We start from the raw sequence: 14,262 nt of genomic DNA on the forward strand, positions 1-14,262 counted from the left end.
CAGAAAAAAAAGAAGCGCTAGCACTTACAGTGAGGAAATGGCTTTCGATGCGAATACAGAGTTAGTTGTTGTATTATGCTATGTTCACACCAGACACAGAACGCGCGGTAAAATCACAATATTTGCATATAGACACGTGAACATTGAGTTTACCCGTTTATTCGCATGTCAAAATCCGCTTTATTCGTGTGTCAAATTCACTTTAGAAAAGATGCGGATTCTCGTGATGGGTAGGGCTTCTATCTGCCCTGTGACTGTAGCTTCATTGCTAAATGGCTAACATGGATTTTGTTGAGGAAAAAAAAAAAACTGTTTATGTGCTTTATGAAGGCTGAAAAACAGCGTTGATTCATTTGGAGCAGTGTCCGAGTCCACTAGATCCGTTCAGAGGTGCACCCAGCTCTGCGAGTTTATCAACCCCTTCAGAAACTTAACATCAACAACAGGCGCTACGTCGTAATAACGCCCCCACAAGAGCAAGCTCCTGATTGGTTAACGCAAAACGCTAAACTCGCTAAACTCATTTGCACTGCAGGATGTCCATTTGTGTCTTTGCATTGACTTAACATGTAAATCAATCGCGCTTGACGCTTTTCCGCATCTGGTGTGATCACAGCATTAGAGAAAAGTTATATAGATTTCATATTATATATTGTTTACATAATGCTTTCAGTGTATTATAACAGCTTAACACCCAGTGATTTGGCAAAATTAATGTTAAAGTGAGCGACGTTCAGCTGACAGGTCCATTTGCGATAGCACCCTCCCAATGGATATTAGATAAGATGAAATGGCCAAGCATCCAGCCCGAAATATACAACTATCTCATTTAAACTCCAAGTGATTTTACAAGACAGAAGTTAAAGGCCTACAACGCTTTGGATGCCTACAATTTAGTTCTGTGTGGTCATGTGATTTTACAGTTGCCGTAGAATTACCACAATAGATTAATTACTGTAGTTGTTGTGTTGCCATAGCAACTGTAGAATCACCACAACATATTAATTACCGTAGTTATGTTACTAAAGTTGCCATGGTAACACAAAAATTTGACCTGTTGTTGTGATTCAACAGTTGCTATGGTAACAACAACTACAGTAATCTGTTGTTGTGATTCCATAGTTGCTATTGAACAAAACAACTATAGTAATTAATATGTTGTGGTGATTCTAAAGTTGCTATGGTAACACCACTATAGAAATTGATCTGTTGTGGTGGTTCAGTAGTTGCTATGGTAACAACAATTACAGTAATTAATCTGTTGTTGATTCCACAATTGCTATGATAACCCCACTATAGAAATTGACCTTTTGTGGTGATTCCACAGTTGCTATGGTGTCAACAATTACAGTATTTGATCTGTTGTGGTGATTCCATAGTTGCTAAGGAACAAAACAACTATAGTAATTAATATGTTGTGGTGATTCTAAAGTTGCTATGGTAACACCACTATAGAAATTGATCTGTTGTGGTGGTTCAGTAGTTGCTATGGTAACAACAATTACAGTAATTAATCTGTTGTGTTGATTCCACAGTTGCTATGGTAACCCCACTATAGAAATTGATCTTTTGTGGTGATTCCACAGTTGCTATGGTGACAACAATTACAGTATTTGATCTGTTGTGGTGATTTCATAGTTGCAATAGTAACAGCACAACTATAGTAATCTGTTGTGGTGATTCTACCATTGCTATGGTAACAACAACTAAAGTAATACATTGTGGTGATTTTATAGTTACTATGGTAACAGAACAACTACAGTAATTGATCTGTCGTGGTGGTTCTATAGTTGCTATGGTAACAGAACAACTGTAATAATAAACAAATGACCCAATACTTTAGTTTCCTATACTATAGAGTACATTATACTACAATACACCACAGTTTACTGTAGTAAATCTAAAGTATACAATTCAAGTTAACAGCATGCTGGAACATTCATCAACAAAGAGTTGTAGATACTGTAATATATCAAGAATAACACACTTTGCTATAGTATGGTTACTAGTACTAGTACTTCTTCACATGGGGGATCAGATTTTACACAAAGCACATCCTGATATCAATGTTACAACAAGCAGCCCATCAATGAGCTTCAGACACTGGTAAATATAAAGCATGACCACACTAAATTCAGCCCATCATTCTTAGATGGCTCGAGATGTGATGTTACAGAATGCTGGAGGTAAAAATAGCGCTATGTTTGGTCTGAGCTCATGATACACTGCTCTTTTCTCACACACCTGACTACAGTACCAGGTCCCACATCAGTTGAGATGGAGCTTTTTCTTGGGCTTTGAACAGAAGTGAGGATCTAGTTGGTATTTGGACGGAAATCGAGAATTCTGCACAATGGCAATAAATCAGCAGTGTCTGCAGAGCGAGTGGAGAAGTTCATGGAGATCTGCGAGAGAGGATGAAAGTGTAAATGGTGAAAATGAATGGATAGATCAGGAGAAGCAAGAAGAGGAATATGAGCAGGAGATAGACACAGAGATGCAAGTTGAATGGGAACGTAAGAAAGCTGAAGATGGTGAAGGGTGTAGTATTGCTTTTTCTGCAAACAGCAACCATGTAGATGTGATGTGTGCAAATGACAACAGCAATAACGTTGATGTATGCAGGGATCCTCTGCCTGTTGCTAACAGTGATGCATTTGCAAGGTACGGCAGTGGTAAAGTTGACGAATCTCAAGATGATGAAGAAGAAGAATCTACTTTGAGCTTTCATGACACATCTGGAAAGAGTGAAGGTTTGATGTCTGCTTGCAAAATTAACGGAAAGGCATATGATGTTGATGAGGAACTTAGTGTTAGGTTTCCTGCTACATCAGCTGACGGTTTAAAGGCTGCAATAAAAAATGATGATGGAGATGAGATTTTACCTGCAACTTCTGCAACCAGTGATGATTTGGTTTGTAAATATGTTGACATCAACAGCAATGAAGAACATACTAGAAGTGTACCTACTACTTCTGGAAGTGGTGACCACTTACTTGCTGTGTGTTCTCATAAAAGTAAAGGACCTGTTAAGGAGTTTGATAAATTTGAAAATGATGAAGATGACCGCTTTGCTTCTGCTTCCACGAGTACTTGTGAGACTGGAAGATCTGAAAAAAACGTAACATCTCAAGACGAAGAGCAACAGACTAAACAGAATCAAGCGTCTGATGATAATGAATATGGTGGACTTTACAGTTTTGAAGATTTTGATGACGAGGATGTCGATGTTTATCCTAAGAAGCTGTACTCTGATCCTGCATTTGCAAGTGTGGTCTTCCAGACTCTGGAGAACATGATGCTGAATCTGGTCCTCACTGATTTGACTCTTTGCACAGAAAATGGACATCAATTCCAGGTTCATTCAATTGTCCTGTCGGCGGTCAGTTTATATGTTCAAGCAAAGCTCAGATTGAAGCCCAGACAAGAGAGGAATACTGTATTGTGCTTGGGTCCTGAAGTTCAGAGTTCGGGGTTGGCAGCGGTAGTAGAGTTTGCATACACTGGAAAGATCTCCAATCTGAACAAAGATAATTTTGAGTCTGTGTACTCTGCTGCCATCAGCCTGGAAGCTCTGGATGTTCTGGAACTCTGCCGAGAGGAGAAACGGATAGAAGATGACAAGACAGGAGGGAAGAATGAAGAAAGAAAAAGGTTTTCAGCTGAGGAACATCTGAATGTTTGTTTAGGGCATATTGGACAGCTGTGGGCACAGAGACTGGGATGTGATGTGGAGCTCGAAGCAGAGGGACGAGTGTTTCATGGTAGGACCCTTAGGAAAGTTTACTTATAATCCACCCTTTCTAACACCAATATCACTTTTCTTTCAATTTCTGCACTCCCGAGGTGAAAAGTAAATCAATTGTAGTAATCCGGGGTCACCACAGTGGAATGAACCGCCAACTTATCCAGCAAGTTTTTACACAGCGGATGCCCTTCCAGCCGCAACCCATCTCTGGGAAACATCCACACACACACACTACAGACAATTTAGACTACCCAATTCACCTGTACCGCATGTCTTTGAACTGTGGGGGAAACCGGAGTACCCGGAGGAAACCCATGGAAGAACATGCAAACTCCACACAGAAACGCCAACTGAGATGAGGTTCGAACCAGTGACCTTCTTGCTGTGAGGCGACAGCACTACCTACTGTGCCACTGCCTCACCAGATAGCTTATCTCACCTTGGGTAATTCACTGGTTCATTTGCCACTGAAGTTATGCAGGCTGTGCCAGCCCATTAACAGAGTTCTCACATTTCAAGTCAGTTGTTCAGTAACCGCACCACTGATTGACAGCAGATGGTGATTAATCCACACAATCATATCCATTTCATTCACTTCTCTAGGTATTGGGAAAGAATGTATTTGGAAATTGATGTTTGCATTGCAAGTCCAATATGAGCACATGTTCACTTTTGTATGTAAATTGCCAGTGCTCAACTACGAACAGCTTACATAACTCAGCCGAACATATAATCACTCGTCCTTGGATAAAAAAAACTAGCCTAGAGCACCATTTGCTGTAAAACAAATTAGCTTAGAACGATCAAAACATCCATCTGCTGTAAAGAAAATGCCTAGAGTGCCATCTGCTGTTAAAAACTAGTCTACAGCACCATCTTCCATTAAAAACTAGCCTACAGCACCATCCCCTGGTAAAAAAGCCTTAAGCACCATCTGCCGTCAAAAACTAAACGAATAGCTCTACATATGAGTCGTCAAAAAAAAAAAAAAACTTGTCGTCAAAAAAAAACAAGAAAAAAAAAACTGATTGTAAATTAGCATTATGTAAAAAAAACAAAACATAAAAATCAGTGACCAAATATGGAAAAGTTTTAAACTTTATAAGTTGGTCATTATTACAGTTTTTAAACACAGTTTTTTTTTGTTTTGTTTTTTTGGATGGTGACAGTAGAAAAGTTTTATTTTAACACAACCAACATAACAAAACTGATAAATATGTGTTAAGGAGGTAAATATGGTTTACAATAGTAAAAAGTTTGTGATGATTAAACTAGGGTTTAATTGTAATATAGCAAAATAAACTTAAAGGTATGACTGCATTTTTATGGTCCTTTAAGCATTCTGTTGACTACAAAGTTAGATTTATCTGCAACTAGTCCATATGCAGTTTTTAGAGTATTAGCAGACTGTCTGCTTAATATCTGTTCCACTACTGCTCCACTAACAAACATTCTACTGACTATAAGAAACTTTGCAATACATGCCAACAATTAACCATAACCCTACAGTCTCCAAACACTCCAATGCTGTGTTCACACCAGATGCGGCACATGCCGCTAAATTGTGGCATTTGCACATAAATAAATGCTTGAACATTTTGAGTTTACTCACGTCATTCACTTGTCAAATCCGTTTTATTTGCGCGTCAAATTTACTTCACAATAGATTTGGATTCACGTCATGGGCAGGGCTTCTGTCTGCCCGGTGACTCAAGCTTCAATGATAATCGGCTAACATGGATAGCTGTGCTTTGTAAAGGCTGAAAAACAGCATATATTCATTCAGCGCCATGTCCACTAGATCTTTTCAGAGGTGCACTGAGCTTTGTGAATTCATCAACTCCTCTAGAAATTATACCTGGATGATGGAGGCTTTCAGCGGTGCTTTGGACTGAGCCGAGCCCAGTTTGATGAACTGTTGTCCTTGGGACACCAACAACGTCACGTCAACTACGCTCCTACAAAAAAAACGCTCCTGATTGATTATTGCGGCACAAATCATTGCTGAAGTTCAGATTTAAACACGTCAAACATGCAAAATGCCTAGGCTGGTTTAAGCTGGATTTTTTAGCAGGGTTTACTTGTGTTTTGTTGTTAAACTAATTAAAATTACATTACATCGACATTATAAAACTGAAAATTATCAATGTTATCAATCTTTCACGGGAAGATTTTAGTAGCTGAACAACACTTCTGTGAAGATATAACTCATTTGTCACAGCAACATCTAACGTACATCGGCTTTGCGTGAAGCTAAATCAGTTTTAAAACAGAACATTACCTGTCTAAGAGAAATCCTTCAGCCATTGTGTCATCCTTTCTCCAGCGTGCAAAGGTAACTCCAATATTGATTCAGGTTTTTAAAAGCAGTTTTTTACTGATCACACGCATGCTCTCTCTCCCTCTCTCGTGAACGTGCAGCACAAACATCAGGCGGCGGAGATGAGTACATCTGCGCAGTTGTTCAAATCTGCATTTGCTGACAGACAGTTTGACCTACTTGTCGGAATTATAAGAGATGTCGGCCCAACTCTATTTGATTAGATTAACATTTTTTAGTTTTATGCCTTAGCCAAAATATAAAAATACATATAAATACATTTACATCATTTACTGTAATCATTACTATTGGACTGTGAAGAGATTTCAACCAGCACAACAACAAATGTTTCTGAAGACAATTGCCTACTGCACCTTTATCATGTAAATCACTTGCGCTTGACGTTTTTTCAGCATCTGGTGTGACCGCAGCAAGAAAATTAGTTGGCATGTAGTTGCAATATAGTTTAAAGTAAATAGTCAAAAAACAGTTTTAAATCAAATATCAAAATAAAGCCTATTCAAAAAGTGTCCTGCTGGTGGGATAGTGACTAAGGTGCTAATTTGCAAAGCCACTTCTAAACTTTTGTTTATGTGCCACTCTTATAAAGCTCACCGGGTGATCTTGGCTGCCAGCAGTGACTACTTCAGAGGCATGTTTACCAGCGGCATGAAGGAGAGCCGGCAGGAATTGGTTTCTCTGTTGTTGATCAGGGCTTGCAAGTTTGAGGTCCTCTTGCATTACTGCTACAGTGGGGCTCTTGCTCTTGGATGGGGTTGTGTGTTTGATCTGGCCTGTACATCGCTCCAATTACAGTTTCAGACTGCCTTCTCACTATGCACTAAATTTCTGCATCAAGAAACCGATGCTCACAACTGCCTGGATGTTGTGTCTTTCGCAGAGGCCTACGGAATGCCTGAATTACATGCATTTGCCAATGACTTTGTCTTAAGGCACTTTCAAGATGTGTCTATCACTCCAAAATTCCAAGACCTTCCTGTAGAGAAACTTAAGAAATACCTTCAAAGTGATTCTCTATGTGTTCCCTCTGAGTTATCCGTGTTCAAGGCAGTCCTGGCCTGGATTGAAGCCTTTCCAAGACAAAGAGTGAAACTTGCCAAAGAGCTGATGGGAACCATCCAGTTCCATCTCATGACCTATAAGGAGTTCAAAGAAGTGAAATACATAACATCCTGGCCTAGGATTGGTGCCAAACATCTCTACAATTCTCTACTTGAGGAGTTCTGCTTTGGTTCTCCAGCTGCCCAGTCAAATTTCAGGGCCTACATGCCTAAACACAGTCTAGTCCTTGTTGGTGGTGAAAGAATCACTGATAATCTTGACAAACGACTTCCCTGCAGGGAAATGTGGTTTAGCAATTCCTTGCAGAACCATGTGGGATTGGTGAAGAAAGTAGAGTGGAGAACGTTGGGAACTTTACCTGATAAACCAAGATTCAATCACGGAGTTTGTGCAGTGATGGGGAAGCTCTACATAGTTGGAGGGCGGTATTATTACGGCAAAGACGATACTATGAAATGCACCTACAGGTAAGATGTATCATACAGCTTATTTTCTTTGACCTTCTCCAGGTTTGGTTTCTCATACCAAAACCTTTGTTCTTTTGTCCAGATATGATCCAATGCAAAACACTTGGCAAAGGTTGGCTGATATGAACGAGAAAAGAGGAAACTTTGCTCTTGTGGTCCTAAATGATCAAATATATGCAATTGGTGGAGAGAGAGACTCTGAGGTCAACATGGAGAGTGTAGAAGTCTACTGCCCCAACAAAAACTCTTGGAGGTTAGTAGAGTAAATAAATAACAGTATAAATAATGCCAAACTCTTCATCTGTTTTCCAAACCTATTCCTGGAAGCACACAAGCACTACACATTTTCAAGTTTTTCTTAATCGAAATCAGCCAAATCAAGTCATCTAAACATTAGACGAGACTCCAAAACTTAAATGTAAGGTTTGAGATAAGGGAGACATTCTAAATAGGACATTTTGTGTGCCTCTTGTAAGAGGATTGGAAAACACTGCTTTACATGATACTGGATCAACAAGCATTTACATTTAGTCATTTATCAGAAGCTTTTGTCCAAAGCAACTTACAATTCCGGAGACATTAATTGATTCAACAAGAAGGGGTAATATACCCAAGAAGTGCTAGTCATATAACATAATGTGCTCAGAGAATTTAGTGCTAGAGTACGAGTGCTAGAGTTTTTGAATGTGTGTGAGAAAGTGTTTCTACAGGTGAGTTGTCAAGCCCACTTTATCAAGCCCAAGCAAAGAATGTTGTTTGTGAACATGACTCTTTAAAGTATTTGTTTTTCACTTTCTCCAGATTTGTCCATCCACTGGAGCAAACTCTATGTTGTCATGCATCTACAGTATGGAATGGCAAAATCTTTATATCAGGAGGCCTCGACAGCCAGTACCACTGTCTGTCATCTATGATCCTGTACAGCCCTGAGTCCAGATCCTCTTACCTAGCTGAAATGAGTAAGGACAGAGCCCTGCACTGCATGGAAACCCTAGGTGACCGTCTGTACGTGGCTGGAGGAGTGTCAAGCAATGCACAAGGCAGTCTGGAAGATCAGTTAGCCTGTGAGGTCTATGATCCTGTGGCCAACTCCTGGAGTGCGATTATGTCGTTCTCAGTGCCTCATGTTGGGTCAGCATCAGCAGTCTTAGAGGGGAAGATCTACGTAATCGGAGGGTATTCCCATAAGGACTACAGTGACACCAGATCAGTGCATCGCTATGATCCTACTACAGAATGCTGGGAGAACTTGAGCCAGACACCAGGCCCAAACACATGTGTAGCTGCCTGCGTGCTGCCCATACCTGCTCACCTTAGAAAGTGAGAGAGGAAAATCCTGAATGCATGGCATAGTTAATGCACAGAGTATATTCTAGCATCATTTACTCACCTTCCACTGGTTTCAAACTGTCTTTGGGTTTTTTAATATTTGGAAGAACTCTGAAAACCAATAACCATCAACTTCCATAGTATTTTAACAATGGTTACAGGTTTCCATTCATTCATTTGTTTTCTTTCGGCTTAGTCCCTGATTATCAGGGAATCACCTACAGCAGGGGTGCCCAAACTCGGTCCTGGAGGGCCGGTGTCCTAGGGATTTAAGCTCCAACGCTAATAAAACACACCTGATCAAGGTAATCAAGCTCTAACTAGCTTACTAGAAACTTCCAGGCAGATGTGTTAAAGCAAGTTGGAGCTGAACTCTGCAGGACACCAGCCCTCCAGGACCAAGTTTGGACACCTCTGACCTACAGGTTTCCAACATTTCTCAATATCTTATTTTGTATTCAAGAGATTAAAAGAATCCCCAAAAGGTTGAAAACCACTTGAGAGTGTAAATTGTGCGTAAATTTTCAGTTTTGGGTGAATTATATCTTTAAGCGAAAGATATGGCAGACATCTTTCTGGCACATACCGTAGGACATATGCATAGTGGATCGGCCTTTGAGATAGACAAATAGAGATAAATGCTGCACATATATCCAACATTTATTTTATTGAACCTCTTTTGGTGTGTTATGGAAAAACATCCACACATTGCCATATTAAAGCTTGAAAGAGTCAGGATAATCTCTTTAGAGGTATCATACAGTACATTGAGTCAAATTGTTCTTCAATATGTAAACCATTAACTTTACCTGCTCAAAAAAGACATAATGTTTGAATGTATCAAACAAATCTCAAGTACAGGGACAGAAGACAACAACTTAGAGCAAATACACAAAAGTAAATAATAACAAGCTTGATTTTTGAGCGCTATCAAGTTCATAAACACCGACAATTGGCCATTGTGTTCACATGTGTAACAGGATAGGCTGTGATTGGCTTTAATGCCCAGCGCTGTTCACTTGTCAGTGACGCAGAGAACAGACCTGCGTTCTTGTGGAGACCGGTCTTGCCAGGTGTCTTCGGAAGAACAAACTCAGGACACCGCGAAGGCAGAGAACGCGTCCTTTGAGAAATGAGATGCCGCGTTCTTCCTGATGGTCATGTGACCTTCACGCGTTTTAAATGGTAAATTATTTAAACGGTGCAGCATTCATACAACGATTCATTGCTTTCCCCTTTTCAAAATATATACTTTGCATAAAAAACAATATAAATATACTCTGCACAATATAAATAAAACAGATTTTAATACGAATTTCAGCAAACAAACACCCTTAATGTGTTTATTCCTTTATTAAGATGTTCATGGTGATGTTTACTTTCACCGTTTCATTTAGGGAAACTCCTGAGGTAAATAAGTGATGTCTCTGAACTTTAATAATAAATCTAAATAAAATGCTGCGCTTCCCACCTCCAGTCGCAATGACTTCTGGGACTTCCAAAGCGAGTTCGGTGTTCAAGTCTGCATCGGTGCATCCTCGATATCAAGATCACATCCGGGAAGTTTCACGCGTCCTCTGTACTTGTGGTCTTGAGTATTGGAACTGACCCTATGGAGCTGATGATTACGTTGCATGAGAACACGAGGACGCAAGACTGCTAAAGAATGGATATTGAGAAACAGTCATAGGCACTGAAAAAAGCTGCGTCTATCAGCTGATCCATTAGCGGCTGATAATAGACACACTCTGTGATAGATGCAGTTGAGAAAACCTGCTCTGCGGATACTCTTGTACATAAAGACAGAAGTATCACTGTAACCAATGCTATTTCACTGCAATCAAAAACGTTTTGATTTAGCTAATTCGTATAAAATTTGTACGATCTCATTCTTGCATTTTAGTAGGATTTGCTCATCCCCCAATGATGCTTACTTTTAAAAACTTTACATTTTAGTATGACTGAATGAATTTGAATTCGCAACTAATCTAACAAAATGTCAAGTAAATGATTCCTCATGAGATCAGGCTGGTGTAACATATGAGAGAGAAGAGGATAATGTTACCTCACGGACACGCTAGCAGGTCGAAGAGTCCACAGTGAGAGAGATGCAGTGGAGCTTTACAGCTTTCGAAAAAAAAGAAAGAAAAATCAATACATTCGCATCAAGTATCTGTTTCGATATTTTGTTAATGGCCTCATTTGTTACGTTTTCTGAAGTTTTATGTAAGATTTTATACTTGTTTTGTTGCTTGCTTATTGAACGTAAATAAAGTAATATCATACCCACAATGTGTGCACTCATAATTTTGTACAATATTACATTACAGTGCATTATTATTAACCAAATGTCTTACAGCAAATCAAGACCAAATGCACATTCACATTAAAGAAATTTATGGTTAAATACAATTCAAGATGCAGTAGAAGATTTTTAAAATATAATATTATTTATCAACAGTATCAATTAGTTATCAGTTATTAACAGTGTGTCTCAGATACTATCAGCCAAGATTAGGTTAAGCCAAGGTTTAGTTCAAATTAGTTAAATGTTGTTTTGAATGTGTGTGTGTGTGTGTGTGTGTGTGTATTCATTTAATGAAAAAAAAGTTTTGTTAGCATGTCGTTTTAAGAGCTACATCGTAGCAAACATGTTTTGTCTGTACATCAATATAGACTTTTCATTCATTTACTCATTTTCTTACAGCTTAGTTCCTTATTTATCAGGGGTCCCCACAGCGGAATGAACCGCCATACTTTTAAATACTTTAAAGTCAACCACCAATCTTTAAAATACTTAAAAGTCAAGTCGTCTTTAGTTTTTAGCACTTTTTACAATGTCGATTCTGTCAAATAAGCTTACACTGTCACAAATTCCTTATCAGGAGTTTTTAGTCGATGTTAAGTCATCAGCTAACTAGTAAAACCAGGATAGCTGCTAGCTTGATTTGTGACTATAATCACAGATCAAACTTGCAGCCGTACTGGTTTTACTAGTTAGCGGATGATTTAGCATTGCATTGCATATTTAGCATGGAAATAATGAATAAAAATGCTACTACCTTCTTAAGGCATGATTTTTCGTTGCCTAAAAACTCCTAATAGTTAGACTACTGTGTCTAAAAAAATATCATGGAAAAACAATTATTTTGTCACATAATCATTATTTGTCAGTTGCCTAACTAAGTTAATTATGCTAGTTACACATTACAAAACTGCATAAAAGAGAAAAAAATACCATTCTGTTGCTGATCAAGGCCAATCTTCAGGTAGTAATGCCATCTATATTGTCTTTGGAGGCTGAATTTAGCATGAGGAAGAATCCATTCAAGTTGCAATGATCCTCTTCTTCTTGTAATTTTATGACATTGTGCAACCAGCTTCTGGAGCATTACCACCACCAATTGGACTGGAGTGTGGACCAGGAGTTTACAAACCCTTATAATTCTTATAGTAAAACAAACAAACGTTCATTCATTTTCATTATTTTTCCTTTGGCTTAGTCCCTTTGTTCATCAGGCATTGCCACACTTATCCAGCATAAGTTTTATGCAGCAGGTGCCCTTCCAGCTGCAACCCAGTACTGGGAAACACTCATACACTCCTGCTATCACATACACACATCACGACCAGGTTAGTTTATCCAATTCCTCTATAGCGCATGTGTTTGGACTGTGTGGGAAACCGAAGCACCCGGAGGAAACCCATGCCAACACAGGGAGAACATGCAAACTCCACAGAGAAATGCCAACTGACCCGGCTGGGACTCTAATCAGCGACCTTCTTGCTGTGAGGTGACAGTGCTAAGTACTAAGCCATCGTGCCGCCCCACAAAATAAATAAATAAATAACCTAACAAACAAAAATATATTCTTCTGCATACTACGAACACTTTCCAACCTGTTGATCTAGAGTGCGTTTCCCAAACAACGCGGCTGAACTATCATAGTACGATGCACGCTTCAGGGAAGAATGATGTAATGACGAGTGTTTCCCAAAACCCATAGTTGCATTAATCGCAGATCCTTTGTTTGAATCACGTTAGTTATTGTAAAATGCTCATAATGATGCTGTAAACGAATGGAGTAACTAATTTTTTAGAGAAAAACCCATAATTTTTTGTGCAAATTGTATTGTTTACACGCACACGCATTTTTAAAAAATCCACATATAGGCACATTTAGGGCCTGTGTTTCCTTTACAAGTATTCATGCTTCTTCATTCGTTTTTTGTCAGATTAGTCCCTTTATTAATCCGGGGTCGCCACAGAGGAATGAACCGCCAACTTATCAAGCACATTTTTACGCAACGGATGCCCTTCCAGCTGCAACCCATCTCTGGGAAAGATCCATACACACATACACTCATACACTATGGACAATTTAGCGTACCCATTTCACCTGTACCACATGTCTTTGGACTGTGGGGGAAACCCGGAGGAAACCCATGCGAACGCAGGGAGAACATGCAAACTCCACACAGAAACACCAACTGAGCCGAGGTTTGAACCAGCGACCTTCTTGAGCACTACCTACTGCACCACTGCTTCGCCATTTACAAGTATTATTGAAAATATTTGATATCCTATTCTAAAACATGAACTAGCATACATACACATATTCTAATATAATTGTTAATGGTTATAAAATTCAGTAGGCTATTTATTAAAAAATGTTTTAAAAAATCCCACTTTATAACAATTACTATTATTAATAACTATTTTATATATTTTTTAAATTATTTATTGTAAAAGTCTACTTTTACAATTTGACACATTCAAACCACTGCAGAAATGCTCTAACCAACAGGTCCATTTTTTAAATAAATAACCTACTATCAATTATAACCATTAACGTATGCAATATATTTTTGTTTTCACAAGCTTTCGAGACGTTTGGTAATGTAAAGTCTGCTTTTCAATAAAAAGGTTTTTATAATTAATTAAATAAAATTAATTAGTATTAATTAATTTCAATAATTGACTTATAGCTTTCATCATGAGCCACGGCTGCATTTAAAATGGCATTCATGTTTTCAAAGTGCACTGGGAAGGGTGCACAACTGTCAATATGAAAAATAAATACTTTGAAAGCAAACTACACCTAAGAAAGATAAACTTAATGTTTGTATTTAAATAATTCTAAGTCAAAATTTTGGGACGTTCGAAAGAAATAGGGCACAGGGGGGATAAATGGGAATAGAACACAGCCACGAACTATGCTTCTAACTACAGCTCTAGAGGTGCAGTTGTAAGCGTACAAGTTTTTGAATGTCCGTTGGAATGATGGATTGGGAAATGCCAAATCAACAAACTA

The 14,262-nt window shown here is 38.7% G+C and overlaps 1 protein-coding gene across 4 annotated transcripts in view; it reads left to right on the forward strand.

Moving 5' to 3' along the window:
• The window catches only part of LOC137496088 (kelch-like protein 33), an 11,444-nt gene extending 374 nt beyond the window's left edge, over nt 1-11,070 (forward strand). Inside the window, exons 1-5 of one of the 4 annotated variants that reach the window (XR_012382989.1) lie at nt 1-3,764; nt 6,679-7,618; nt 7,701-7,871; nt 8,420-9,189; nt 9,344-11,070. The exon at nt 1-3,764 is cut by the window's left edge and continues 374 nt beyond it. Coding sequence is in view for 1 of the 4 variants with exons in the window: in XM_068222465.2 (XP_068078566.1) it covers nt 2,354-3,764; nt 6,679-7,618; nt 7,701-7,871; nt 8,420-8,942 (3,045 nt within the window). In the remaining 3 variants the exon portion in view is untranslated. Of the gene's footprint in view, nt 3,765-6,678; nt 7,619-7,700; nt 7,872-8,419 lie in introns of all 4 variants that reach the window. The other 3 variants (XR_012382988.1, XR_012382987.1, XM_068222465.2) reach the window with 3 other exon arrangements.
• Nucleotides 11,071-14,262: the final 3,192 nt, after the last annotated feature.

The sequence above is a fragment of the Danio rerio genome, chromosome 7 (genome assembly GCF_049306965.1).
Source record: "Danio rerio strain Tuebingen ecotype United States chromosome 7, GRCz12tu, whole genome shotgun sequence".
Classification (NCBI taxonomy): Eukaryota; Metazoa; Chordata; class Actinopteri; order Cypriniformes; family Danionidae; genus Danio; species Danio rerio.